This window comes from Alligator sinensis, unplaced genomic scaffold (assembly GCF_000455745.1).
Source record: "Alligator sinensis unplaced genomic scaffold, ASM45574v1 scaffold50_1, whole genome shotgun sequence".
Taxonomy (NCBI): domain Eukaryota; kingdom Metazoa; phylum Chordata; order Crocodylia; family Alligatoridae; genus Alligator; species Alligator sinensis.
Window position 1 is genome coordinate 837,428 of NW_005842059.1, and position 24,886 is coordinate 862,313.

General features: G+C 47.2%; 1 protein-coding gene across 2 annotated transcripts in view; it reads left to right on the forward strand.

The window, feature by feature from the left end:
- The window catches only part of SYT16 (synaptotagmin 16), a 166,597-nt gene that overhangs the window by 128,644 nt on the left and 13,067 nt on the right, over positions 1-24,886 (forward strand). For both annotated transcript variants that reach the window (XM_025203494.1, XM_025203493.1), the window contains exons 5-7: positions 5,572-5,828; positions 11,201-11,644; positions 14,181-14,370. In XM_025203494.1, the coding sequence (XP_025059279.1) occupies positions 5,572-5,828; positions 11,201-11,644; positions 14,181-14,370 (891 nt within the window). The remainder of the gene's footprint in view (positions 1-5,571; positions 5,829-11,200; positions 11,645-14,180; positions 14,371-24,886) is intronic.

Consider the following 24,886-nt stretch of genomic DNA (forward strand, 5'->3'; position numbering starts at 1 on the left):
AAGGCTTTTTTGAAGTCAGGATATATGACATCAATCTCTTCTCCCTTGTCCAGGTGATAGGTCACCTGGTCGTAGAAGGAAATGAGATTGGTCAAGCAAGACCTACCCGCAACAAACCCGTGCTGGCTATCCCTTAAGATGTTGGCGTCGGCCAGTCCATTAAGGATGGCCTCTTTAATAAACTTTTCTAAGATATTCCCCGGGATAGAAGTCAGGCTGATGGGCCTATAGTTAGCCGGATCCACTTTCCTCCCTTTCTTGAAGATAGGCACCACATGAATGGGGCATACTTGTCAGCAGCTGTCCTGAGTTCAGCACAGAGACAGTGTTGACAAGCTTGTAAGGACACACTTGGAGCCATGCTGAAACATGACACTGCTTAAGCAAGCCTTAACTTTGAGCTTATGTTTGGGTGCTATCATGGGACCAAAGCCAGAGGTTCCTGGCTAAAGAGTCTTGCTCCTCCACTCAGGGTCAGACCAGCACCATATTTAGGGTCAGGAAGGAATTTTACCCCATGGTCAGATTGGCATGGATTGGTGGGGTTGGGCTTCCTCTGTAGTGATGGGCATGGCCTCTACCTGGGATCTCTTGAGTGTATATTGACAGCCTTTTACAGAAGCAGGACGTTGGCTGCTGTGATTCCCCTGCTTTGTCCATGGGAGGTTAAGGTGTTATGTCTCTGTCTCAGGGCTGATAGTAGTCTTATGTAGAGTTTAGATTATGGATTTGTATGGGACAGTTGGCATAGGAATGATCCTGCCTCGGACAAGGGGTTGGACTGGGTTTCATAGTTTTAGGGTCGGAAGGGACCTAATAGATCTTCTAGCCCGACCCCCCGCCAGGGCTAGACAAAAAGTCCCTTCCAGCCTGATGTTTCTATTATTTTATGGGGAGACCCACATTTCTCTCCCTTTCTAGAGACCTGAAGAAAGGGTACTTTTCCCCTGTAAAGACTTGCTTTGACCGAAAAAGCAAAACTCCTGTGGATTTCCCTGGGTAAAACAAAGATGAGTTCTTCATCCCAGTTGTCCTAGCTAGTAGACTAACTGCATCTTGTTAATTGACCTGTATAACAGCAAGACCTAGCAGTCTCCACATTTTTATTCCATCACTGCATTTCAGGTGTCTCTCCATGCTTATCACAGTGACTCTCAAACTTTTTAGACTCAAGGCATCCCTCAATAGACTCAAAATACTCCTCAGAAAATGTCAGCTCTCAGTTTTTGACTACAGAAAGATAATAGAACAACGTTTCTGTTGCAAAGAACTCAGAAAGACCACAGCCAGGCAGAAAGTTTTTTTTTATATGAATTCCTATTTGAAATCTCCGGGTTAAGTTTATGAATCATGTATGCACACTTCACAGCGCTAGCATTGCAGCACCCTTGATAGGATCTCAAAGCACCCTTGAAAGGATACATTGCAGCACCCTTGAAAGGATCTCAAAGCAGTTCAGGGTGCCAGGATACCCTGGGCGAGAATCACGGGCTTACCGCAAAGTCTCACAGAAATAAGAGATGGAGCGGGGGAAAGGTGTTACCCAGATCACCCTTCTTCCAGTGAGGAATTTGTTTCTGAAATACTGATTAGTATTTTTTCCTCCGCTCTACTTTTAAATGTTTTGAGTGATGGAGGTTCCACCGTTTCCTCTTCCACATTTTAATGCATTTATAGGCGGGATTTCCCCTTGTTGCTTAACTTCTTTGAATCACCCTAAAAACTTCTAGCTGCTAAGGCCTTCAAGGCACTGGTATATCATTTAGTCTGACCTCTTGCAAGGTACAGGCCGGAGACTTCCACCCAACGATTCCTGCATTCACCCCAACCCCTTCTAGCAGGAACAACAGCAACCCTTCTAGAAGGAAGTCCAGGTTGTTTTATTTTAAATACTCTAAGCCAGGGGTTCTCAAACTCCAACCCACAGCACTGGGTCATTGCGGCGCACAGCGGGGCAGGAGGGGGTGGTGCTGGCCCCCGGGACCCAATGCTGACATGCAAAGGATGGTGCTGGGCCCCAGAGCCTGATTTGGCCTGACCCAGTGCCACTCATCTGGCCTGTGGGGTTGCAAAGCAAAAGGTTGAGCACCGCTGCTGTAAATGAGGGAGGATTTTTCCACGTCCCTTCCATTACTTAATGGCCCCCTTTGTCATTGCCTGGATTGCAGGTGCCTGTAGTTTGAGAGAGCATTTGGAGGAACAGGATTGAAACAAGGCTTTCTGTGGGCAGCTGGTCCAGCCTGTCCTTGGGCCCAGGGGAGGCGGTGGCTGCTGCACTGGGATTACAGCCTTGGGCAGTCCCTGGCATTACAGTATTTATATCCTTCAGGTCACTAAAGGGCAATTACCGACCGTGTGCCACCTCCTCTGGTTCTTATGAATGAAATACATCTAATTTACCTATTTTTTCTTGCTCTTGCATGAAGTGTCTCCACTTCTGGTGGTGGGAAGATGAGGGCCAAACATTGAATTGGTACATGGAGGTTAAATATGAACCTGAAGAGCTCTCACAGCTCTGATAAGCATGTGTATAAGCAATTATCCCATACAAGCTGAACTTAAATGTAAAAAACTGGAAAGACCAGGGGTCAGACCCATAGGTCGGATATAGCCTATAAAACTGTCATGCAGGCTCCAGGACTCCCCACAGTCCAAAAATTTGGCAGCGGGAGAACAGTAGTAGCATTAATTAGCGCTCTTCTGCTGCCAAAATCCCAGACTTGTGGGGAGCCCTGCATGCCATTTAACATGGCCCTGTGCTCTAGGTCACGAGGTTGGGATGGCGAGGGGCTGGATCCAGGCATGTGGAGCTGGATCTGGCTATCACAGGGCCCAGTCTGGGTATACGGGAATAAATCTGGCCAGGAGGGGCCTGATCCGGGCTTGTAGGGCCCTATCCATCTGTGTAGGGCTGGATCCAGGTGCACGGGGTTGGATCTGGTGGGTACAGGCCCAGTCTGTGCATGCAGAGTTGTATCTGGCTGTCACAGGACCTGATCTGGGCATGGTATCCAGCCCATGGACCAACCTCATGCCACTCATCTGGCCCATGGGACCAAAAGGTTGGGTAAGAGCATTTCATAAACCAGCCAATGGCAAATAAGTCTTTTGCTGGTAACTTGCCTTATGGGCCACATTTGCTTTCATAACACAACTGTCTTTTGTCTCCAAACCCTGGAGGAAAACGGCTTGCTCTGTTAATATATTTCTGGAGTTTTCCAGTTATGAATAGCTTATCAGGGCTTTAATGTCGTTTTGGAAAATTCCTCCATTATTGATCTAGATATTATCCCAGCAGGAGTCAGAGCCACAAGACAATTGTGTGGGGATAATTTCTTACTACAGTAACATTTCATTCTGAAAACCTGCTGTGTGGTGTATGGTTTGATGGATGACCCCACTGTTTAAAATGCATATAAGATATTGGCTTGCTAATTAAATGCCTTAAGGAGCGCCAGCGTTCATTCAGTCCCAGTAAATGTTTATACATAGATTTTTTCTTATTTTCTTTCTTGCTTGTTCTCTCTCCTTACTTGGCTTTCATTTCCCGCTTTCTCTGTCCACAGAGGGGAAGCAAGTGAAGTATAATTGTGAAAAATGATGTCACTGTACTCCCAAATAGTACTGTTCTTAGAAGGGGATGGGGAAAAAAAAAGATTGAGCTGGGCAAATATTTTTTGGAGAGTAGCTTTCTTTGCAGGAAAACTTGGTCTTGGTTATCCCCAATTGATTCGGTGAATTGGATTGAGTGAAAACACATTTCAAAGCTAGAGGCTCTGAACCAGCAAGGAAGAGATGGGTCCTTCATAGCCTGGTGGCTAGAGCTACCAGCAGGATGTGAGAGTCTGAACTCAGAGACCTCCTCTGCTTGTGGGAGCCTGAATCCACATCTCTTACCTCTCAGCGCCGTGTGATAGTCTAGGTCGGGAACTCAGAATGCCCTACAGCCTGGAGGATAAAGCTATTCTCCTCGGAGGTAGGAGATGTGGTTCCCTCCCATGCCAAGGAGGGAGTTGGTCTTGGGGGAGTGCCTGAATCAATGGGTAAAAGGAGAAGTTCCCCTTCTTCCATCTTCATCTGTTTTGAGAGCAGCACCCGTGTCCATTTGGTCATTTCCACAGCTTTGCAGTTATTAAAAAAAAGCCTGAAATGGAAGCATGGGGTTTGACTTGGGGATCAAGAAAACATTTTGCTTGGGGCGTGTGGGGGGGGGGGGGTTCATTTTGGCAAGACATATGGAAGCGGTGTTTGGTCTGCAAGCTGATCCCCAAAAAAGCAGTGTTTCACTCGGCCCTTAGGAAACAGGCCTCTAAGATCAAGAGATGCTTGTGGCCATGTGGCTTCATTCATGAATGGGCACCTCATTCCAGTCTCATTGCTTTCATTAGTGTTTCAGTGGTCTTACTCCTTAATGACCCCAAAGTCTTTGGGGTCAGAATCAGGCTCAGTCTTTGTCTAGAACAAATCCTTGCATTTGAGATTCTTCCGTAAGAAGTCTGAAAGCTCCTGGTTTTTCTTATGAAGGGATGTAAGGGAATGTATCAGTGGGATTCCCCAAATTTCAGAGATTTCCAAGATCCAGAGTGGAAGTGTTGTATCCCGTACTGCAGTGTTGTAGTCACCAGCTCCCTCCTCTCTGAAGTCACATGAATGCCTGAGCAGAGCCTACGGAGGGAGAGGAGCACAAGCAGCAGATGCAGAGTAGAGAGAATAGACACGTACTGATTAGATCAACCCCTAGACATGGTGCTGGGATGAACGGTGGCAGCCACGTGAGCAGCAGGGGTTAATGCAGCTGTTGCTTGCCCCCTGCCACCCACATGCATACCCAAGGGGTCTCTGTGCCCTGGATTTTGCAGCAGGCCTCCTCCCCCCCATCTAAGTCTTGGCCCCTCTACCAGCCCCACAGGACACAGCTGTGTAGGCTGTAGGTTTGATGCCCCAGATTAGAGTAAAGCAAGCAGGTGCTGGAAGGCAGCATCAAGAGGCCTCCATCAGGATTTGGCTCAACTGTAAATGCGAATTAGCGCTGCCTTCATATGGTTGGGGCCAGGTTTAATGAATCCTGCAGGCTCTGGCTCCCTGACCAAGCCTAGACTAGACTGCCTCTCTTCTGGGCTGGATGAACCCTTCTGCTTCCTCCCAGCACCCCAGGAAAAAGTCTGTGGTGTCTTTGCTTCACCCTCCCCTTCTCACCACATCAGGCCCATACATTATTCCAGTCCAATCCAAACCCTATCTCCTTGTCAGGAAGGCAGTCGCTCCAGGCCAGGCAATGCCTCTGGACCCTGAGAGATCCTGAGAGCCAACTCCCCAAACATCCCTCCGCTCGTCCTGTTTGAGGTGGCTCCCTTTTTTTGCGAAGCCCGGTATGCCATTAAGAAAGCAACCATTTTCATGCTGATTGATGGGTTTTGCTTTGCGCGTTCACAGCTGGGGACCTCGCAGTCTTGTAAGTGGAGCTGTCAGTCCCAGGCTTGTCGTGTAGAGAAGAAAGAAACTGGGGAGGAAAAAAATAAAAGGAAATCACTGTAATCCCTCTGAAATGATTTTCTTGCTGAAAATTGCTAGATCTGGATGGGCTAAGCCAACTGAGTTACCAAGACAACCTCTCCTATCATGAAGATGACCACGTATCTGTTGATTCAAGGACTGCATCCGAGAGTAGGGGTACCGGTCAGCACAAAGAGCCTGGCATGGAGGCCAGCATTGCCAATAGCCTCAGCCGGCAAGCCACCGAAGGGAGCCTGGAGATGGAGACGGCCTTTAGCAATCAGGGATATGAAGGAAATGACGCCACTGACAGCTCATCCGCTTGGAGCCCGGAGGTAGGGTGAATCGCTCTTTGTTACACATGGTGTCTCCGTTCCCTGAAGGCATCGGGAGGGGGGGAGAGCAGGACAAGAGAGACGGAGTGGAAGGGAACATCAAACTCACAATGTTAGGGGAGAAATTAAATGCAAAATCGATTGGCACAGGACAGGATAGTGTGTGTGTGTTGGAGGCAGGGGTGGAGCGGAGGGGAGAAGGTGCCTGGGTGTTTTTTTTCGCTCCTCCCTTTTCCTCATTCTGTTTTATTGCCCAGTTTCTGATATTAATGTTACCGGGACCATTTGCTGCACCGCAGCATTTGCTACAGGGAGCCTGCTTTGGTGTGAGGAGATGAGGGGACCTGCATCTGGGACATGCATCTGTCGAGATACAGGCTGTGATTCCTCGGCAAATCACTGGCCCCTTCTGGCTGCTTTCTATTGTTGGGCAGCAAGATGCAGCTGGAAGGTGGCACTAGTGGGGCATCTAGGAACTTTTCTGCTGTATCCAGCTGGTTATTGCCCTGGCCTCCTCTCCTTCGCAAAGGTCTGGGATAAGGAGCATGTGGAGGGGAAGTGCATGATTCCCAACCAATCTCCTGCTGATGGAGGGTCCCTGCCACCATTATAACCACCATGCTCACAGCTAAATCAACCCTTATGTTCTCCAGGAGCAAAGGAGTTTATCCAGCCCTCTATCCCTTCCCCAGGCAAGTTTGTTGGCCAAGCAGGACTTGACTATATCTAGGGATCTGGTACCTATTTCCAGTGTAACACCCTCCAGAAAACAGTGCAAATTCAAAGGAAGCCATAAATCTATTCTTACTGATTCCCTTCCCCCACACTACCCTGAACTTCTCTTCTTTGTGATTCGTTTTTTCCATTCCTGTTTTCTCACCTATTAATTTTGGCAGGAATATTATTTTGCATCAAATATTTTAACAAAACAATGCATGCAGGTGGAGTTTCCAAGCTGACACCATTCCCTCAATGCAGAAATTAGCCTCTCCAGCCTAAGAACAAAAGGACTGATATGGAAATATCCCTTTCCCCTGGGCAAGTTCCTTCTGCCCAGCAGAGAATGAAAGCAGCTTCCAGTGGATGGGTTTGTGACATGTTAAAAGCAGCCATTCAGGCTGAGGCATGGCAATTAGCAAGTATATTGGATGCTAGACAAGCCAGTTTTGCATCAATTCGGATACATTAGGACGCCCTGCAAGTGCTGGGCTGACTCTTTGCCATGTGATGCCTGCTGAACTGAGGGCTCTTTATCCATCTTTGCATTTCACACTCATCACTATGGTGCACACTTGCCAGGGAATCCTGAGTGTCCTCTTTTCATTTGTATGCCAAGTGGCCCCACATTTTGCTGCAGGAGCACATATATTAGGATCATAGGAAAGTAAGGCTGGAAGGGACATCACAAAGTCATCTAGTCCAGCCCCCTGCTCAAGGCAGGATCATCCCTGACTAACCTGTCCCAGCTAAGTGTGTGTCTAACCTGCTTTTGAAGGCTTCCAAGGATGGAGAGTCCATAAATCCACAAGGCAGCCTGCTCCAGTGCTTCACCACTTTCACACTCAGAAAGTTCCTTCTAATCTCCAATTTAAATGACACCTTCTGAAGCATGAGTCCATTGCTCCTGTCCCCTTCAGTCACAGAGAAAGACCCATCTCCAGTCTCTCTATATATACCCTCCAGGTATTTGAGCAGTGCATACAGAATTTCACAGGTCAGACGTGCCTGAGTCCCATTTTTTCTTTACTCTAAGTAGCTGTTCATCCAGTTGAATTGTGCCACTTAATGGAAAACTTTTCATGGGGGGAACTAAATGTTCTCCCATACCTCAAATACCCAAATACTGTTATGTGCCATTCAAATAGACCTACATTTTGAGACAAAAACTGTAATTTTGTGCTTTTGCAGTGAAGCCTCGAGTGCCATTTCAAGGCTATTTCCATAATGACTAGCTTTCTTAGATTTAGCAATTTTTTTCCTGATAGGAATGTATTTATTTTACTTTCTTAAATGTACATAAATTCTCTTAGCTATTTATGATCTGTTTTCAGAAACAGGCTGTATCACTAGATGTATTTAGCTTAAATCTGGATAAATTTAAGGTAACTACAGCTGTACTGGGAGAGAAAAACTTTTTTTTCACAAAATAGACAGAGGCCAACTGTAACCCTGAAAGTAAATGGATGTTTAGCAATAACTTCAATAGGAGCAGGATTGGCCTTCATGCAGCAGGTGCCTTCTTAGAAACCTGGGCTGTATACACATGTTCAAATGACCTGAGAGAATTCTCCTAGGTTAGTTTTCCTGGTACAAAAAGTTACCCAGGGACACCTACACAGACACTTGAGTGCTGAGTCCTTGAAGAGCAAAGAGCTGGTGGTGCTAACGCTGCACAGCCAGGGGGGCCCTGTGCACACATCTCAGAACACATCTGTGCTTCCTCAGTCTGCCTGGTGACGGATGGCAGCAGTGCACAAGGCAGCTCTGACTGGCTGACTCAGACTGCTCAGTCAGCCTGTGTCTCCCTGCAGCACAATATGGGGTCCCGAAGGGGGCATGTTCTGCTCCCTGCTCAGCTGGAGTAGTAGAGTCCAGCCCATGCAGCACGCTGTCTCCCTGGTAGTAGGGGAAGCAAAGCTCCCTGGGATGCTGAAGGACTGTGCTGCAGCTTGTCTTAGAAGAGAACATACACAAACATTCACTCACCCAGGAGAAGCTCTCCTGGGAGTGATTTCACCCTGGTTGTTCCCGTGTTATTTGTCTCCTGGAGCAGCCATTTTTGCTCTGGGAGAAAAATCCTGAATATCTGTACACTCATGGCTTCTCCTGGGAGAGCAGTGACTCTCCCAGGAGAAACTGGAAGTTTGTATGTGACCTGAAGAACAGCAGCTTCCAGGCAGCAAAATGCTCTTTGAAAGTACCACTCCAATACAAAGCTCCCTAACGGTAGGATAGCCAACCACAGAAGAGTTACTCCACTGGAGAGAGATTTTCAGGTACTATAGAGTTAGCATAGCTCCTACCCTGCCCCCCAGTTCTCACCCCCCCACCAGTATAAGGTGCATTGTCAAAACAGCAGTTGCATGCTAGAGACTTCTCTTTGGCTGCCATCTTAGGAACTGCTGGTAGTTAGCCTACAGGCTGCTCTAGATTGTGCCCAGAAGTTAGGCCACTTGGCTCTGGATCAGGAGGAAGTTTCAAAAGCCACTAAAATGTAGTTCTCCATAGCGAGCAGTAGCAAACCGCAGACACAGTTTGATTTCCCTTCCTTAAAGGCAAATGCAAGGATTAAAAACATGGTGGGATCTGAGTAGAGAATGAAGACGTACAGGGAGATGTGCACCTATATGCAGGTCCATCATGCTCTCTCCTTAAACCGTGCTCCATCCACCAAAGCAGAAGTGAGTTGACAACCAGGCAGTATCACCCCCATTAACTTAAGATCAGGTCCTTCTCCCCAGCCTGCCCTACCTTGTGTTTGCGTGGCCAAAGTCCTGCGTCTCTGATGAGCTAGAAGGAGCCCTTTGCTTAGGCTTGTTGGGAACTGTTCGCTCACTCAACCCTTGGGCAGAGTCCCAGGACAGATTGAGCAAGTTGTTTGTCCACTGCATTCTGCAAACACAACCACAAGATCTGTGCAGGCCGTTTGTGCGCACACACCAACTCATGCTCGCTCTCATGCTTGCTTTATCTCTCATGCACCAGTCAGATAACTGCCAACTCCTGCATGAATGGGAAAATACAGGGTTGCCCTCAAAAATGGGTTTATCCATTTGACAGGACAATTCATGAGACGCGGCGGAAGCTTTGGCTTAGTTTGATACATCGACTCCATCAGCGCTTCTTAAGGAATTGCATCCTTATTGCTTAAGACTTCAATAGGTAGAGCCCCGTACTGAAAAGACGTTTTGCTTTAAAAATAAAAGAAGATAAATGTTTGAGGAGGGTGACTCACACCGCGAGTGACAGGCCTTAATTCACCTTCTGGCTATTAACTTAAAACCTTTCCCTAGTACAGTGTATACTCATGTTTAAATACAGATGATTGATCGCTATAGCAACCCCTTTATCACCCGAAACACATTCTGTCTCGGAGATAAAAAGCACCTTTGAACAGAAATGCACACGCACTCCCGATGTGAGGTAAGGTGAGCCCTGGCGAGGTTTTTTTTATCTTGTTTTATCAAGATAAATGTTTTAAAGAAGCAGGGAAAAAATGGTTGCTTGTGAATTAGTTTGCACCAGTTTCATGGTGCGGCTTCATAAAAACATTGGAGTCCAAAACGAAGATAAGGTAACAGTGCTTTAGTGGGAGATCCACAAAGGAAGAGGAATCCAAATGTGTTTGATCTGACTCTTTTTCTGTATCCTCACTTCTGTTGTTTTTCCTGTGAGCAAAAGGAAGACAAGAAGCATTTGCTCGAGAAGATCAGAAAATGGGATTTCCCTCCCATGAGATATTTCAGGATTTTGCATTTTTTGTTATCTTTGTCATGATCATTTTATTATCATATGCAGTGAGACAGCAAAACAGACGGAAATTTTGAAATTTCCCGCAGAACAAAAATTCCCCAAAATGTTGATTTGTGACGATCGTAATATTTTGATAATGTTACCTTTCAAAATTGTAAAAATGCTTCATTTAGATAAGGTTGGGAAGTAAAAATGAGTTCTTCTGCACTGTAGCCCGGGTGAATCAAAATGATAAAGCTGAAACTTCATTACATTGAAACCAAACACTTAACTGTTCGTTAAATGAAAAAAAGAAGGTAAAAATTATTCCATTTGACATACTTGCTATGTAAAATTTTGGCAAAATCAGCACTCTCCTACTAATCAGAAAACTTTTCTGCTGGAAATGTTGTGAGCAAGTTCTTCTGTTCATGAGACTCTGCAGGAGACGGATCACAAAATCTGATGGTTAGCTAGGACCGGCCTCTCAGGAAACCGCACAATGTTTAGATCCGAGGTTTTTGGAATAATTAGTGCCTCTCCAAAACATAAGTGCAAATGGAGACATTTTATTTGAATTGGGACCTTTAAAATCCAACTCCACTCCTATGCGAATGCATGACCATATAATGTTCCCAAGGTAAGAATTGGATTGGCCTAACGGGTACAGCACGCATGGATTAAGTGATGGCTGCATTCTCATTGCAAATGGGACTATGTGATAGGGGTGTTACTTTATTGTTAGAAAGTCCAACTATTTTTTCAAGGCATTTAGCTGACAACTCTGTGGTTCTGTCATGCTGGTTCTGCTACGCTTGTGAACCTTCACACCTCCACTGATCTGTGGGTGTTGTGGATATCGTAGTAATTGTATAAGAACATACTTTTATGCCTTAATTAATTTATTCTTGATCTGGCAGGAACATGATGGAACACACAATCTTCCAGCTCATCACAGCACCCGTGAGCCCATTTCTAAATGCGGTGACCTAGACATCACCTTTGAGTATAAGGCCTCAAGCCAGAAGTTGGTGGTGACTATCCTAGAGGCAAAGGATATCCCAGACAAGGACCGTAGTGGTGTGAACACGTGGCAAGTTCACACTGTTCTGATGCCCAGCAAGAAACAAAGGGCGAAGACGAGTGTGCAGAGAGGACCCACTCCTGTGTTCAAGGAGAAGATGACCTTCAGCAAGGTGGAGCCAGAAGAGCTGAGTAACTACGCGCTCCGGTTCCGTCTCTACGCTGTGCACAAAATGATCAGGGAGAAGATGATGGGGGAGCAGTTGTTTTACTTGAGCAACCTCAACCAGGAGGGGGAAATGAAGGTGACGCTGGTGCTTGAGCCCCGGAGCAACCTGAGTGTAAGTCTGTTTGAAAGGAGAAGAGCTTCTCAACACAGTGTCACTGGATCAGGGAGGGGGTGCAGTAGGCTTGACTAATGCTTTGAGCTGGGGAATGGCAGCCTATGGCCCGCATGCTGGATCCAGCCCACCGAGCAATATCATCGGTCTCATGAAGCTGGGATGATGACAGCAGTGTGGCAGCAAAAGAAACAGCTGCCGGGTCAGGACTGCAGAGCTGGACAGGAGTGGCTGCTGGGTCAGGAGCCAGCAAGGAGAGGGGCACCCACATTCAGAGCAAACTGCGCTGCTTTGGGTAGCCTCTCTTTAAATGTTGCCAGCCCCTGCTTTAAGCCAAGGGCTCCCAACACGCCACTGACTCACCACCCACCACCACTCAGCTCCTGATTGGCATCCTTCTCGCCATCAGTGAGCATCACCCCGAGTCAGTGGAAGCTTTGTGCTCTGCTCCGTGGTATCTGACAGAACCCTGTCATATGTTCAATTGAAACCAGCTCTAGAGTTGTTACCCATTGTCAAGCACTAACTGTGTAGGTAGTTGGCTCTTTTTATAGCTGGATGGACATTTTTATGGTGTGATCATTACTTTGCACGTGTGGCCGGTCTAAATTTATTGCACAATTAACCAGTGAATGGCATAATATATGTAACATGTGGCACGAGCCACACATTAGCTCACCTTCTCTGTCATAATTTCCAGCAGGGGGGCACATTTTTTAAGTATCGTTTCTTTCTTTTCTTTTTTTTTTTTACCTAAAACATTATTCTCCTTTGTGGGTATTTGGGACTGGCTCTTTCTGCATAACTCTTCAGCCTGAAGAAGAGAAGGCTGAGAGGGGACTTAGTAGCAGCTTACCGCTACATCAGGGGAGTACATCAAGGGCTCAGTGAACAATCGCCTACCCTGGTAATCTTTAAGAGGAGACTGGACAGTCACCTTGCTGAAGTCACCCAACCCCAGGTGTCCTGCCTGGTGCAGGGGGCTGGACCCGATGATCTTCCAAGGTCCCCTTCAGCCTTACAATCTATGAATCTATGAGCCTGTCGAGTGTTGGTTCGAGGTTTCAGAACTCGGTGCCCAGTTGCTACCACAAAACGCAATCACAGCCACAGGCTGGTTAGTGCTCGTGGCAGGTGCTGCAGTACACACAGCCCACATTTCCATGTTTTCAACCCCAAGTACTTCACATCCACGAGTGCATGTGTTCCAACATTTGGATACTTAATTTTCCTAATCTGGCCCTGACCATCTTGGGCAGCCTCTTGTATGGCCAGAGAGCTTCCCAGCTTGCAGAGAGTCCTTTTGTATAGATTGTGAGCATCATCAGAAGAATAACCAAGCCGGGTTTAGAAGAAGCCTAAGGGAATGTGGTGCCTCACTTGTATGGGATGTGGGTGCTTCTCTCCTTTAGACTCCATTGAAAACCACAGCTTCAAATCCCAGATGGTTATCACATATGATAGCATTGTACCAGGATTATTACTGTGTCATCATTGTGCTGCCAGATACCTAAAGCATGGAAAAGGCTGTGAAAACCCGGAGTGCTTTTTTCAAAGTAGAGACACGTGGGAAGAGTGAAGTGTTTCCTATGGGGGGTGAGGGATGTTGTAGCTGTGATAATACCCGAGAGGCAAGGGTTTTTTGGTGGACCAACTGTAGAGTTGCAAGAGAACTACACAGTTGGTCCAATGTATGATATAACCAAAAATATCCGTGCCTCTCGTTTTTACTGCGCTATCAAGTTGTTGTTTTTTTTCTTTTAATGTAGCCAGTCATTTTTTTCTTCTGTGTCCTGAGTGATGATGGCGAAGGAACCATTCTGTTTGCTCCGCAAGCAAAGGGAAAATGAAAAAAAGAAACAGGCCGATTTTTGTGTTACTATTCAGTCCTTTGGTTGTAACAATAATAATAATAACAGATAACCTTTCCCTTGAAGTCGGGTGACTGAAGAAAATCACTTTGACCCCAGAATACAGTTTCTGCATGGGGTGCTATTCTGGAATATTTAATACGTTATTCCACTGTAGCTATGTATGTCAGCCAGTTTCCTGGTACAGACAAGTCCTAAGTTTTTTCACCCTATAAAGGAAACTCCTTATGAGATTAGGCACATAAAATGAATAGTAAATCATCTCCTGGGTTGAAGGAGAAGGGAACATGATGCCAACAAGGAAGAAAGCAAGAATATATACAGAAATTGTCAAAAAAGAAAAGATTGTGCGAGACACATTCCATCAGAAAGCAATTTTCAGGGAGATTTACTCTCCAGTTGATGCACTAGAAGGTATGCTTATCTCAAAAGCTTTGATTTACGCTAGTAATAATACATTAGGCAGGGCTCCTGGTCCTTAGAGAGAGGGTGTTGAAGGATATATTTCTGCAAAATACTGCTGTGATTTGGTCTTCTGCCCCATTGTTTTCGTGCAGATGATTCCTGGTCCTAGGTACCTCTTAAGAGGGGATCTACAAGGTGTAAATTCAAGGGGGAGAGGTGTGAAGCATTCCAGTGACATTCTTTGGTCTTCTTTCTTGCAGAGCGGAGACTCGCAGCTTAGTCTGTCCGCCATCTCCCACAGCGATAGTGCTTCTTCAACACAGTCCCTGTCACACGGAGGGGTGCCAGAGCTGCTGGTGGGGTTGTCATACAATGCCACGACTGGACGGTTGTCAGTAGAGATGATCAAAGGCAGCCATTTCCGAAACCTCGCTGTTAACAGGCCGCCCGGTAAGTGAAGTCCCCTGTCACATCGCCTGCTATTCATCCAGGGGGTTGGCTATTCATACAGGGGGTTGGACTAGATGTGACCTCCTGAGGTCCCTTCCAGCCCTCACTTTCTATGATCTGTGCCATCAAGTCAGAACTTTATTTTCTTGAGGCCAGTTTTCAGCATTTGGATACCAAGTTACAGATTTTGCCAGTTCAGGAGCAAATTAGAATTTTATGTTTGATTGTAATAATTTTTTTTAATCCTAATAGATACGTTGGTGAATTTTCCAGTACAATCTGACTATGAGACCTATGATATAGCCTTCACTGCTGTTACCTGAGTGCCTCAGAGTCTTTCATGCATTTGCCCTCTCAAAGTCCCCCTTGAAGGAGGGAAGTGCTTTTGATGCCATTTTACAGATAAAAGACTGAGCCACAGGGGGGCTAGGTGACTTGTTCAGTCTTCACTCCCAGTCAGTCCCTGGCTTCCTAGCTGAGGCTGCCGGATGGTGTCTGCAGAGGAGGTATTTGTCGTGATGTAGTTACCTGCCTACTGGGAGCTGGCTGAAGCCCCTTTCACCACAGGCACCAAACAGCCCCCTTCTGGCAAACATTTTAGGATGCTCCTGCCTTGCACTAGATCTGAACTAGGGATGTATAGATCAAAACTCTTTGAGGCCTTGATCTTGCAAGGTGTTGCTTTGGCCTTTGTTCAACACAGCACTTAAGCAAATACTGCAATTTACAGCCATGAGCACATCCATTGGAAGACTTCGGTGCCTTGCTGGACCTCAGCCAGAGTGCTCTGCACTTTGCAGAATTAAGCCCCCTCTTCTGTCGCCAGTCCCTCAAGAGCTAAGGGCATGTTTACACGGCCGTCGAAGGAGTGAGTGAAGCTTATGTAGATGTTAACTGAGCCAGCTTTTAACTAGCTTATTACTGCTAGCAATAAAGCTATGGTAGCTCAGTGTTGGCTGGCTCCCAATATCTATTCTGCACCTTGGCCATGTTTTGCAGTGCATACTGAGCTCTGTTTTGCCAGTTATGCTGATATCAGGACCTGAAAGCTGGCTCGCTTGCTCCTTTGACTGCAGCCTACATGTACCCATGTCCTATCTGTCACAAATTCAGGGTTCACTGCAGCTTTTCTGCTCTTCCCGAGTGCACCTGTCACAGGTCTTGATCGAGCCCCTTGCTCTTTCCTGCCTCAGGACAGAATTCCTCTTCACTCAGCCCTGGTCTACAATGCCCTGTATGTCAGCTGCACATCTGATTTGGCTCAAGCACTTGCAGTTCTTTCCTTTAGGAGCCAGGGACCAAACAGACTCCGTAAAGCCAAAGTATTGCTGATTTCTCAGTAGGAAAATAAGCACTGGAAAAAAAACAAAACAGTGTAGACAGGCTATGTGCATGTCTGTCTTCCTTCCATCCTCTGATAGGCACACAACTTTTCCAGACATCCCGAGTAGGCTTCTGTTTCCAAGTCTGGTTCCCTACTTTGCTGCCCTTCCCCAGCAATGTGTCATTACTGAAGAGTTAGCTCTGGCGATCAATACTTACTTAACCTACACTTAGGTGTGAGTGGCCACACTACAATGTTCAACTTGGGTAATCAATGGTGCTGCATCCAGAGATGTCACTAGGACTTTTGGAGACAGTACCCATGCCTCGTTGGGTTGCAGTATACTGACCCAGGCTGATTCTTTCCCAGTGAGCTGTGGGAGGTCGTGTCTGTACTGGACAAGGAATGGGGAGCTGGAAGATTTTCAGTACACAAGTGATTTAGCCTTTATTGCCATAGCAAAGTAGACGTAGCCTACCAACCTAAGTGAATGTTTCATTCAGGTTTAGCCAATAATCCCAGATGAGACCTCTAGCCTGGATCAAACGCATGATTCTACCTCAGTGTGGGGTTGATGTGCAAGGATGGGAGCAGGTTAAGGGGAAAATCTCAGTAAGAACCCAGTAGCAACATCCTGAGCTCTTGGTTCTTCTCTGTGTACAGGGCCTTGGTGCTTCCTGGTTTAACCAGCTGTGCAGGCTGGTCAGAGTTTGCAAAATTGTCTGACATTGTCCGTTAACATCTGGTAAGCGCTGGCTGCTAGATGACTACCTTGACTCATTCTTCCCCTTCCTGCTCATACCAAACAGACTCCTATTGAGTTAAACCCATATATATATTCATGTAGTAAACAGGATACCAATAATCAGGCAATGTACAGGAATTCATAAGTTATTCCAGGGCAGCTTCATATCCATCACAACCTGCTTCTTGCCTCCGAAGTCGCATTGTACGATTATTTTCCATTGTCTACTGAATTTACAGTCCTGTAAAGTTTCCGGTAACATGATGGGAGGGAAAAGTCTATTCAGATGGAGACACTCCAAACTCAAACTGGCTCTCATAGCCATTGCTGATGTTACAGTGGAGCACTGTGGGATGCAGGCTGCTGCTCTCTGGATGAGAGCTTAAAGCAAGGGTTGTGAAGGAGGGAGTAACTAAAAATCCCAGCTTGCTTGCTGTTGAAATGTGAGGTAGCCTTGGTTTCCTGGTTGGTATTTCTCTCCCATTCGGTTGTTCCAGGTGGGGGGAATGAGCTATTTTTGACAGCGCAGTGGGAACTTCAAGCATTACCGTGCTTGTAAAGTGTTGTGGAACACCTGAAGCATGTAAAAGGCTGGAAACCCAACCTGCTACTCAGAGACACTCCTGCAGGACGGGAGCGAGCGGCATACTGCATGTAAACTCCCATGCCCTAGCCCTGCTGGCTCAGGAGACGGGAGAGAGGAGTGTAATGTTTACTCGCCATATGGCACTTGGCAGATGCTCCGGGGAGGCGACACGAGGGATGAGATCTTCCCGCACACACAGATTGCACAGTAGCTGCAGAGCGACTCAGTGGAGACTGCTGCAGCCCAACGAACAGCGTAGCCTCTGCCGCCTCTTTGACACGTGCACACATGCACACCTGTTGTCCCCACCCCAGTGTGGGAGGCAACAATGGGGAGCTCCGCACAGCCATGAATCCTCTACTCCATGCTCCATCCCTGCCTTGGCCCTGCTCTTGGCCCCATGCACAAGGGAGCTCCCTGCCTTGGGTCCAACAAGCAGGCCTGTACGCGAGCCCTGCCTCATGCACGGGGGGACTGCTGCCTCGGGGGGCTCCCAGCGGGTAGAGGGGACTGGAGTTACAGTGATTTGGAATAGCAATATCCTAGGTTTAAAGCAGAAGTCAGATTTCTCTGGGGACAGAGGCTTTTACCCTGGGATCCTGTAGACATTGTCCCACTTATGTACACGTGAAGTACCTAGGAAGTACTAGGATATTTTTTCGGGGGGGGGTGGAGAAATCCAGACTAATTTAAGATAATTGCCATCCAAGCTGCCTCAATGACTGTTCTCTGCACCTGTTTTGATGAGAGTCTGGGGCAATCAGACGTGGGATAAACCGGTCTGTTTTCAGCTGTGCACTCTGCAAGGGCTCAAAGGGACATGGGTTTGAGTGAGGAAAAGGGCTTTTTTTTTTTTCTGGATTTACCTTGCACATTATCAGAGGTTTAAAACAATGTTATCGACAGCGGAGTCAGTTAAATTTGGAAACCGTCATTGTTTATCCAGCAAAAATGGAGGGATCCAGCAGCATACCGATGGGTACATTGTGGTGAGCGTGTACAATGCTGAGGTTAACTATAGGTGCATGTGAGAAGCTCTAAGAGGCTTGAATCTCTGAGGGTTGAGAGTAGTTTGGGTCAGGAGTGAGTGCAAAGAGGGGCCCAACTCTGCACTCCTAATTCACACGAGTCACTCAGCTGCCTCCACAGGGCGCGTGGAACAGGTCCTGAAGGCAAGGCCACAATAGCAGGCCCCTGACAATGAGTGTGTGTGTGTGTGTGTGTGTGTGCGCGCGCGAGCGAGCGAGCGAGAGAACCTCCGCGCATTATTTTGTTGTGCTTTTCTTGCAATGCATCTCTTTAAGTGCTGACATCTTCGGGTACAGGCAGATGTAACGATTGTCTTGCTATCAGAGGAAACGGATGCAAGCTGTTCTGATACAGCTGGTGTCTGCACGGTTCTGTAATGATACCAGCAGAGCAAAACTGCACCAGCTTTATTAAAACTGCTTCACTTAGAGTCGGGGCAGCTTAGCTCACTTATATCCCTACAGGCTCAGGCACATGTAACGGTTAGGTCAGGGTATCAAGCTCACCCTGACTTCTAGATCAGGTCTGGACCCAGCAGTGGTGGGAGGGGTGGCACTGGGTTGGCACAGCTATCACTTGCTCTCTCTTGCCTCCAAAGGTCCCATAGCCCTGAACTCTGTAGCAGGCTCCCCCCGAATTCCTGGGCCCGTGAGAAGCCCCACAGGCCAAAGGAAATGACTCTGGGGGCCAGATATGGCCCACGAGCTGTATATGTGACACCCCTGAGTTAGGTCACATCAGGTACTGAACATTTCCAAGCATCAAATCCCTCCCCACTTTTTAAAGCAGCTGAAACATATGTTTGTCTGTCCTTTCAGTATCTTATATATGATCTATAGCACATACTTCACCTTATTTAGTCCTACAAATCATCGTCTTGTGCTAATGTTTTGCACCGTTGTATAAAGGGAAAACTCTTCTTTCCTTCCTCCACGTTTTCCTAATTTTGTTGGGGACGGAGGATGGCTCTGGGGTTTATATTTTTGTCCCTTGCCTTTCATGAAGTACTCACAAAACAGGCATCCTTTGGAAGTGAATAATGGCTGTGACCTGCAACCTTGATACATGCTCTTGCTATTATGTAATATTATTAATTGTGGTAGCACCTGGGACCCAAGAAGAAAGCCAAAAAGATCCATTATCCCCAGCAGCACATAGACACAATATAGATAGTCCCTGCTCCGCTGCTAGACATTTGCCGGTGCCCTGTTTGATGTCACTGTTTCTTTGCAGTCTTCATTCCTTCCCCTTTGCCATTTCTTTGGGGGATTTACGTTAGTGTAAAAGGCAGCTTGACAAAGACTATTGTGAAGACGTCCTCTCTAGTAAGAAAAACCATCACCGCTTTTCAGCAAGTGCAGGATGAATCACACATGATAATTACAACGCTACGTGATCATTATTATACCAGCAGCATATTAACCCCATTAAACAAATACAAAAGGATTAATGTTGGAAAAGAGAAAGAATGAGCACATTTAAAGGTTCCATTAGGAAAGGGGAAAGTTCCTGGAGGAGAGATCAACAGGCGAAGGGTAAAAACAAATCGCAGTCGACACTGTGGGCATCAGGGCTGGCAGATACAAGAGACCCCAGCATTCCTGTCTACAGACGTGACCCTCGTTGCTGTGCTATCCGAGCGCCTCCCCATCTGTCGTGAGTTGTAGCCTCTCAACATGCCCAAGAGCTGGAGCAGTCCTTGTTGCCCCTACTTTAGAGGTGAGGAGCTGAGGAACAGCTAATCACAGAGAAGTGGGGCTGGCAGAGACCTCCAGAGGTCATTTAGTCCAACCCCTGCCTCATCCCTATCCAAACCAGTCCGTACAAATCCATCACCCAAACTCTTTGTAAAACCACTGTCAACCCCAACACAGCGCAAGACATCACACCTGAACCTGCCACGTAAAGCAGGGGAACCACAGCAGCCAGCGTCCTGCTTCTATAAAAGGTTGTTAATGCATGCTCAAGAGATCCCAGATAGAGGCTCATACCTCCGGCTACAGAGGAAAGCAACCCCCGGCCCACCATCCCAATCTGACCGTGGGGTAAAATTCCTTCCTGACCCCAAATGTGGCAGTCGGTCTAACACTAAGAGGAGGTGCAAGACCCTGTAGTCAGGAACCTCCAGCTTTGAGTCCCAGCAGAAGCATTGGCACTGCCCAGTTGGTCCCTCCAGTCTTGGCTGCAGCCAGTGTCCAATGCCTTTGAGGAAGGCCTTGCCCTGTGGATGAAGGGCCTTGCCCAGGCTCTCACTGAGTCCCTACTGAGCCAAAAATTGAAGGTGGGCGTTTGGAGTCCCAGTCTGGAGCCCTCAAACGATACCATCCTTTCTGCCCTGCACTTTTTGGGGGGAGTAAGGGAGACACATAGCCATAGGTCACACCAGCAGTTTTCACAGGTCTCATTGGCTTGAGAAACTCAGAACCTGATGGGTTGTGAATTTAGCGCAGTGCTTGACGTGTGACACCTGCCCAGGGTGGGCCATGGTCTGTAGGGGCAGGGTGGATGGCATCCTCATCCCAGCTTTGATCTAACACTGGTAACAAGAGCAGTGAGGAGGTGGCGACATGGATTTCCATGCAGGCTGCAGGTGCCTGTTGCACTTGGGGTCCCAGCCGGCTGCTGTGACTTCACTGCCATCACTGGCTAAGCTAGCAAGGGTGAAAGCAGCATGAAAGAGCCAGCCCACATCACAGTCACACTTCCACTCACTATTGTAGACTTACCTTTAGTCTCACATTTGCACCTGGATCATTTCCTTTCTGAATTTCAAACTCCCTTAGTTTATACTTGAAAAGGACATGGATAAATCTAGAACTTGGGGTCAGATTTGGGTTAAATTATGAGAAGTTGTAGCTGTTTGCCACAAAACCTTCCTTTGAGACTATTCCACCCAGTCCAGCAATGTCTCTCCATGTTTACAACCCCCAGTAGGATTTGGGATCCATGTACCTACATTTAATGCCACTCAGAACTTCTGCAGTCTCTATTGAGGATAACTTGGCAGATTTTAGAGCCAGATCTGGGTGGCTGGGGATCTGATGATAACTCAAGGAGAGTCACGTGATCTGGTAAATAAAGTAAACTGGTAGTTGATGAAGGGTGCATATTTAGCATTCATATTGCTTTCAAGGAGCCATTTAAATAACAGCAAGAAATGCTGTCTGCTGCAGAGGAGATGTAAAGTATCATCCTGTGTCCTGACTTTTAACACATGTCGCTCTGCCTAAGCTACCATAGAAGATAATGAAAGCGTAAGTAACCAATGGCAAACACTGAAGTCCACAGCTCCAGACATGATCGTGTCGGGAGTGTATTGTAGATGCCCTCCTGACTGATAGATGAGGCATTGAACAGGGAATCCCCAGAGTTGAAAGTCTGGATTGCCATAGCATCTAGACTGGGGCTATTGTGTCCTCCGCACATCAGGCCCAGGAGGGAGACCTGTAAGAGACTCAGCTGGAGCTTACAGACATAGTTCTAGGCCTCGCCTGCAGTTGAAACGTGTGATTGCAGTGCAGGTCGGTGCAGCTGGGAGTTTTAATCTCCCTATGAAACCTAGGCTATCTAGACTGGCCAACAGTCAGGATGCAGTAACACAGTGGGGGCCAACCCTTTTGGCAGACCTAGCACAAACTAGCCCCACACCCTTCCCAAGCGCCACTCCAGTCCCCTTCTCCTGCCTGATCTGCTGCTCTGCTTTCTGCTCTCTGCTCTGTGTTCCCTGCCTGACCTGCTGCTTTGCTTCCTGCTATGTGCTCCCTGTCCAATCTCCTCCCCTGCTATGTTCTCTGCCCTATCTGCTGCTGTGCTGCCTGTCCCCTCCCTGATCTGCTGGGTGCCACACACACAGGCTGCCCATGCCCCTTGTGGCACTTCTGCCACTGGGTTGGCCAGCCCTGCACTAATGCCAGCTTTACAGCAGACTGGCTACCTGAATTAGCGCGGAGGGGATCCAGGGAGCTGACACTGTTCTTCAGTACCCTTTGTCTCATGCCCTAAATAACCCATGCAAGCCAATGGCTGAAGAAGGGAGTTGGGTGAGTACCCAAGTTATACATTGATTAACTCCTTGGGAAACACTTTAAATATTTTGACAAGGAGGTGCTGGGAAAGTGCCAGGGAAGCTCACCCATTCGGTAACAACAGCTATCCAGCAACTGTCTTTAACACAAGTATTTCAGTGTAAAAGTAAATGCTGAAAAGGCATATTTCACTCTACAAACCCAGTCCTTAGAAGAATACTAAATGTAGCTCTGTCTGAGTCAAAGGAACACCAAGCTCATTTTGCAGCTACATAACTGCTGATTCCAGCCCCGACTCTCATATCTTTAAGGCAAGAAAAAAATAAAATAAAATCCAGAAATAAATAGAAGAAAATACACCAGTTCCCAGGGTAACAATTTGTGAATCCCAAATCAGTTGGAGGTAACTATTTAAAGCCAATCTGCAAAGAACCGAACGAATGGCAGGGGACATGGTGGTAGGCCATAAAATAAAGCCATGCTTGTGGATACCACTCCAATAAGCGTAAAAATAATAATGAGGATGTAAGGTTCTTTGTCATTGGGCTGCAGCTGAGTTACTGTTTTTGTAGCTGAAAATATCATCTTCCATTAGCTGGGGAGTGGTGTTTGTTTTACACATTCTGCCTTCTGTTGCTCTAATGCACTGGGCATGCTGAACGCTAGATCCAGGAGCTGGGGCGGCAAGGATTTCCTCTAGCACATCGCTCACTGATCAAATTCCTTCTCTCTTCCTGAGGCTCTCAGGTAAGTGCAAAACCTACCATGGAAACCTCTGTTTTTCCTCTTGGAGAAAGGACGGGGCATACTGTGCAGCTAGAGGAGTATTTGCATTAGTGTTCAGAGCTAGGTGAGATATCTTGGGGCAACACTGTAGATGTACCTTTATAGGACAGACGTAACCATTATATTTGTATTGGATGGAACTGGTTGAAGCTGTTGCAACGTAAGTGTTATGTCTTCACGCTCCTATAGTGATATAATGATTTTACTAAAATTATAACATTTCATTCCGGGTTCAAGCTCCAGCAGTTTTGTATGATTGTTGGAGCCTGAACACATAACACTTACATTGCACCAGCTGATGGGTGCTTCTGAGAAGCACCATCTCCTTCCCTGTTAAAGCGCTGGGAAGTGACACGTGTCTAAAACAGTGGATCTCAACCTGTTTAGACGCTACGCTTCCCTTGGATAATTCCAGCTCTTAGTTTTTACTCATTTTCTGATTACAAAAAAATACTAGAGCAATCCTTCTGTTGCAGAGGACTCAGACCACAACAGGGCAGAGCGGTTTTAACACTGGATTCCTATTTGAAATCTCTGGGTTTATCTTGTGAACCATTTTGTGCACCTAACAGTGCTAACATTGCATGGCACCCCGCATCACCCTTGAAAGGATCTCAAGGCACCCCAGCATGCTGGGGCACCCTGGTTGAGAGTCACTGGTCTAGACTCTTTTGCTTTGACTGGTCTAGACTTGCTGGTCTAGACTCTTTGATCCTTCTTTGCTTCTCCGAGGTGCTGTGAAGGTCAGTTCATGAAACAGTGAGAGGTACTGAGGTACTCCGGTGAAGGACCTCCAGAACATAGGCTAGCTACCCCATTAGGCAGAAAGCATTTCAGCTCAGAGAGGGCGGATACCATTTCCACACTCACGCTTAAGCAAAGTAGGACACTTTTGTCCTGGGTGTAACTTCACTAACTTCAACACAGTGATGTGAGGGATGACTTTCACGTGGGAAATTGAGACCAGAGAGCTTTCCCTCCTGGAGCAGCAGGCAGTTCAGAGAGGCTGGAAGGGGTTATGGAAAGAATCACGGTTAAGAAGTGCAGATCCTCGTGCCAGAATGCGGATTGTGGAAGTGTACCAGTTCAGACCAGTGCTTTTCTGTGCACCAGCCACTCCTTTGGCTGTAGTCAGCTTGGTGGGTAAAATGTTTCCTGTGGTACAAGCAACGCCAGAAGGTTGCAAGGGCCCTGCTCTGGTGTTACCACTGAATCTCTCCTGATTTACACTGGGGACATCTACATGTACGCTTTCCTGTAGAGTTGACTAAATAGCTCTGCACTAAAGCATCAATGTCTACATGTGCAGTGCTATTAGGCCAGAGTAAACTAATTAACTCCACCATAGGATAGTACTATCACATAGGATAGTACCAACACAAGTACTATCCTATGGCGGAGTTATTTACTCCACTGCAACGCATGTGTAGATGGTGACCAGGGCTGGCTGGAGCATGAGGGTGCTACAGTGCGGGGGGGCCGCCTGCCAGTTAACTCTGCACTGGAGCACCCTCATGCCCCCGCCAGCCCCTGCATGGCACATTGAGCTGGGGCAAAGCAGCTCCGGGCTGGCAAGCTGATGCCCACCCCCCCAGGACCCAGCTCAACGTGCTGCAGTCCTGTGTGCATGTGTAAACACTGTGCCTGGGAGCAATAAACTCCAGTGTGAACTACACCAGAGTTTATTTAGACATACTAATTGCATGTGTAGATGGTGTCCAGGGCTCGTCCCTTGCCACACAACTGAGCAGCAGATGCTAATCTACGCCTTCCAAGATGGTCTGACTTTCCAGTGTCCTCTCACCATGTGGATCCTCAGTGGCTTCTGTCAAAGGCACCGGCTTTGCTCCTGAGTTATAGATCCCAGTCTTGACCGGGGGGCTACCACTATCATGACTGCAAGGAGCCCACTGCGTTCACACACGGAAGATTAATGGGGACATTCAGAAACTGCCCCTCGCAGGGGTGGGACCTGCCCCGTCATCATTAGGTGGTGCCATTACACTTCAGTGCTGTTAAGC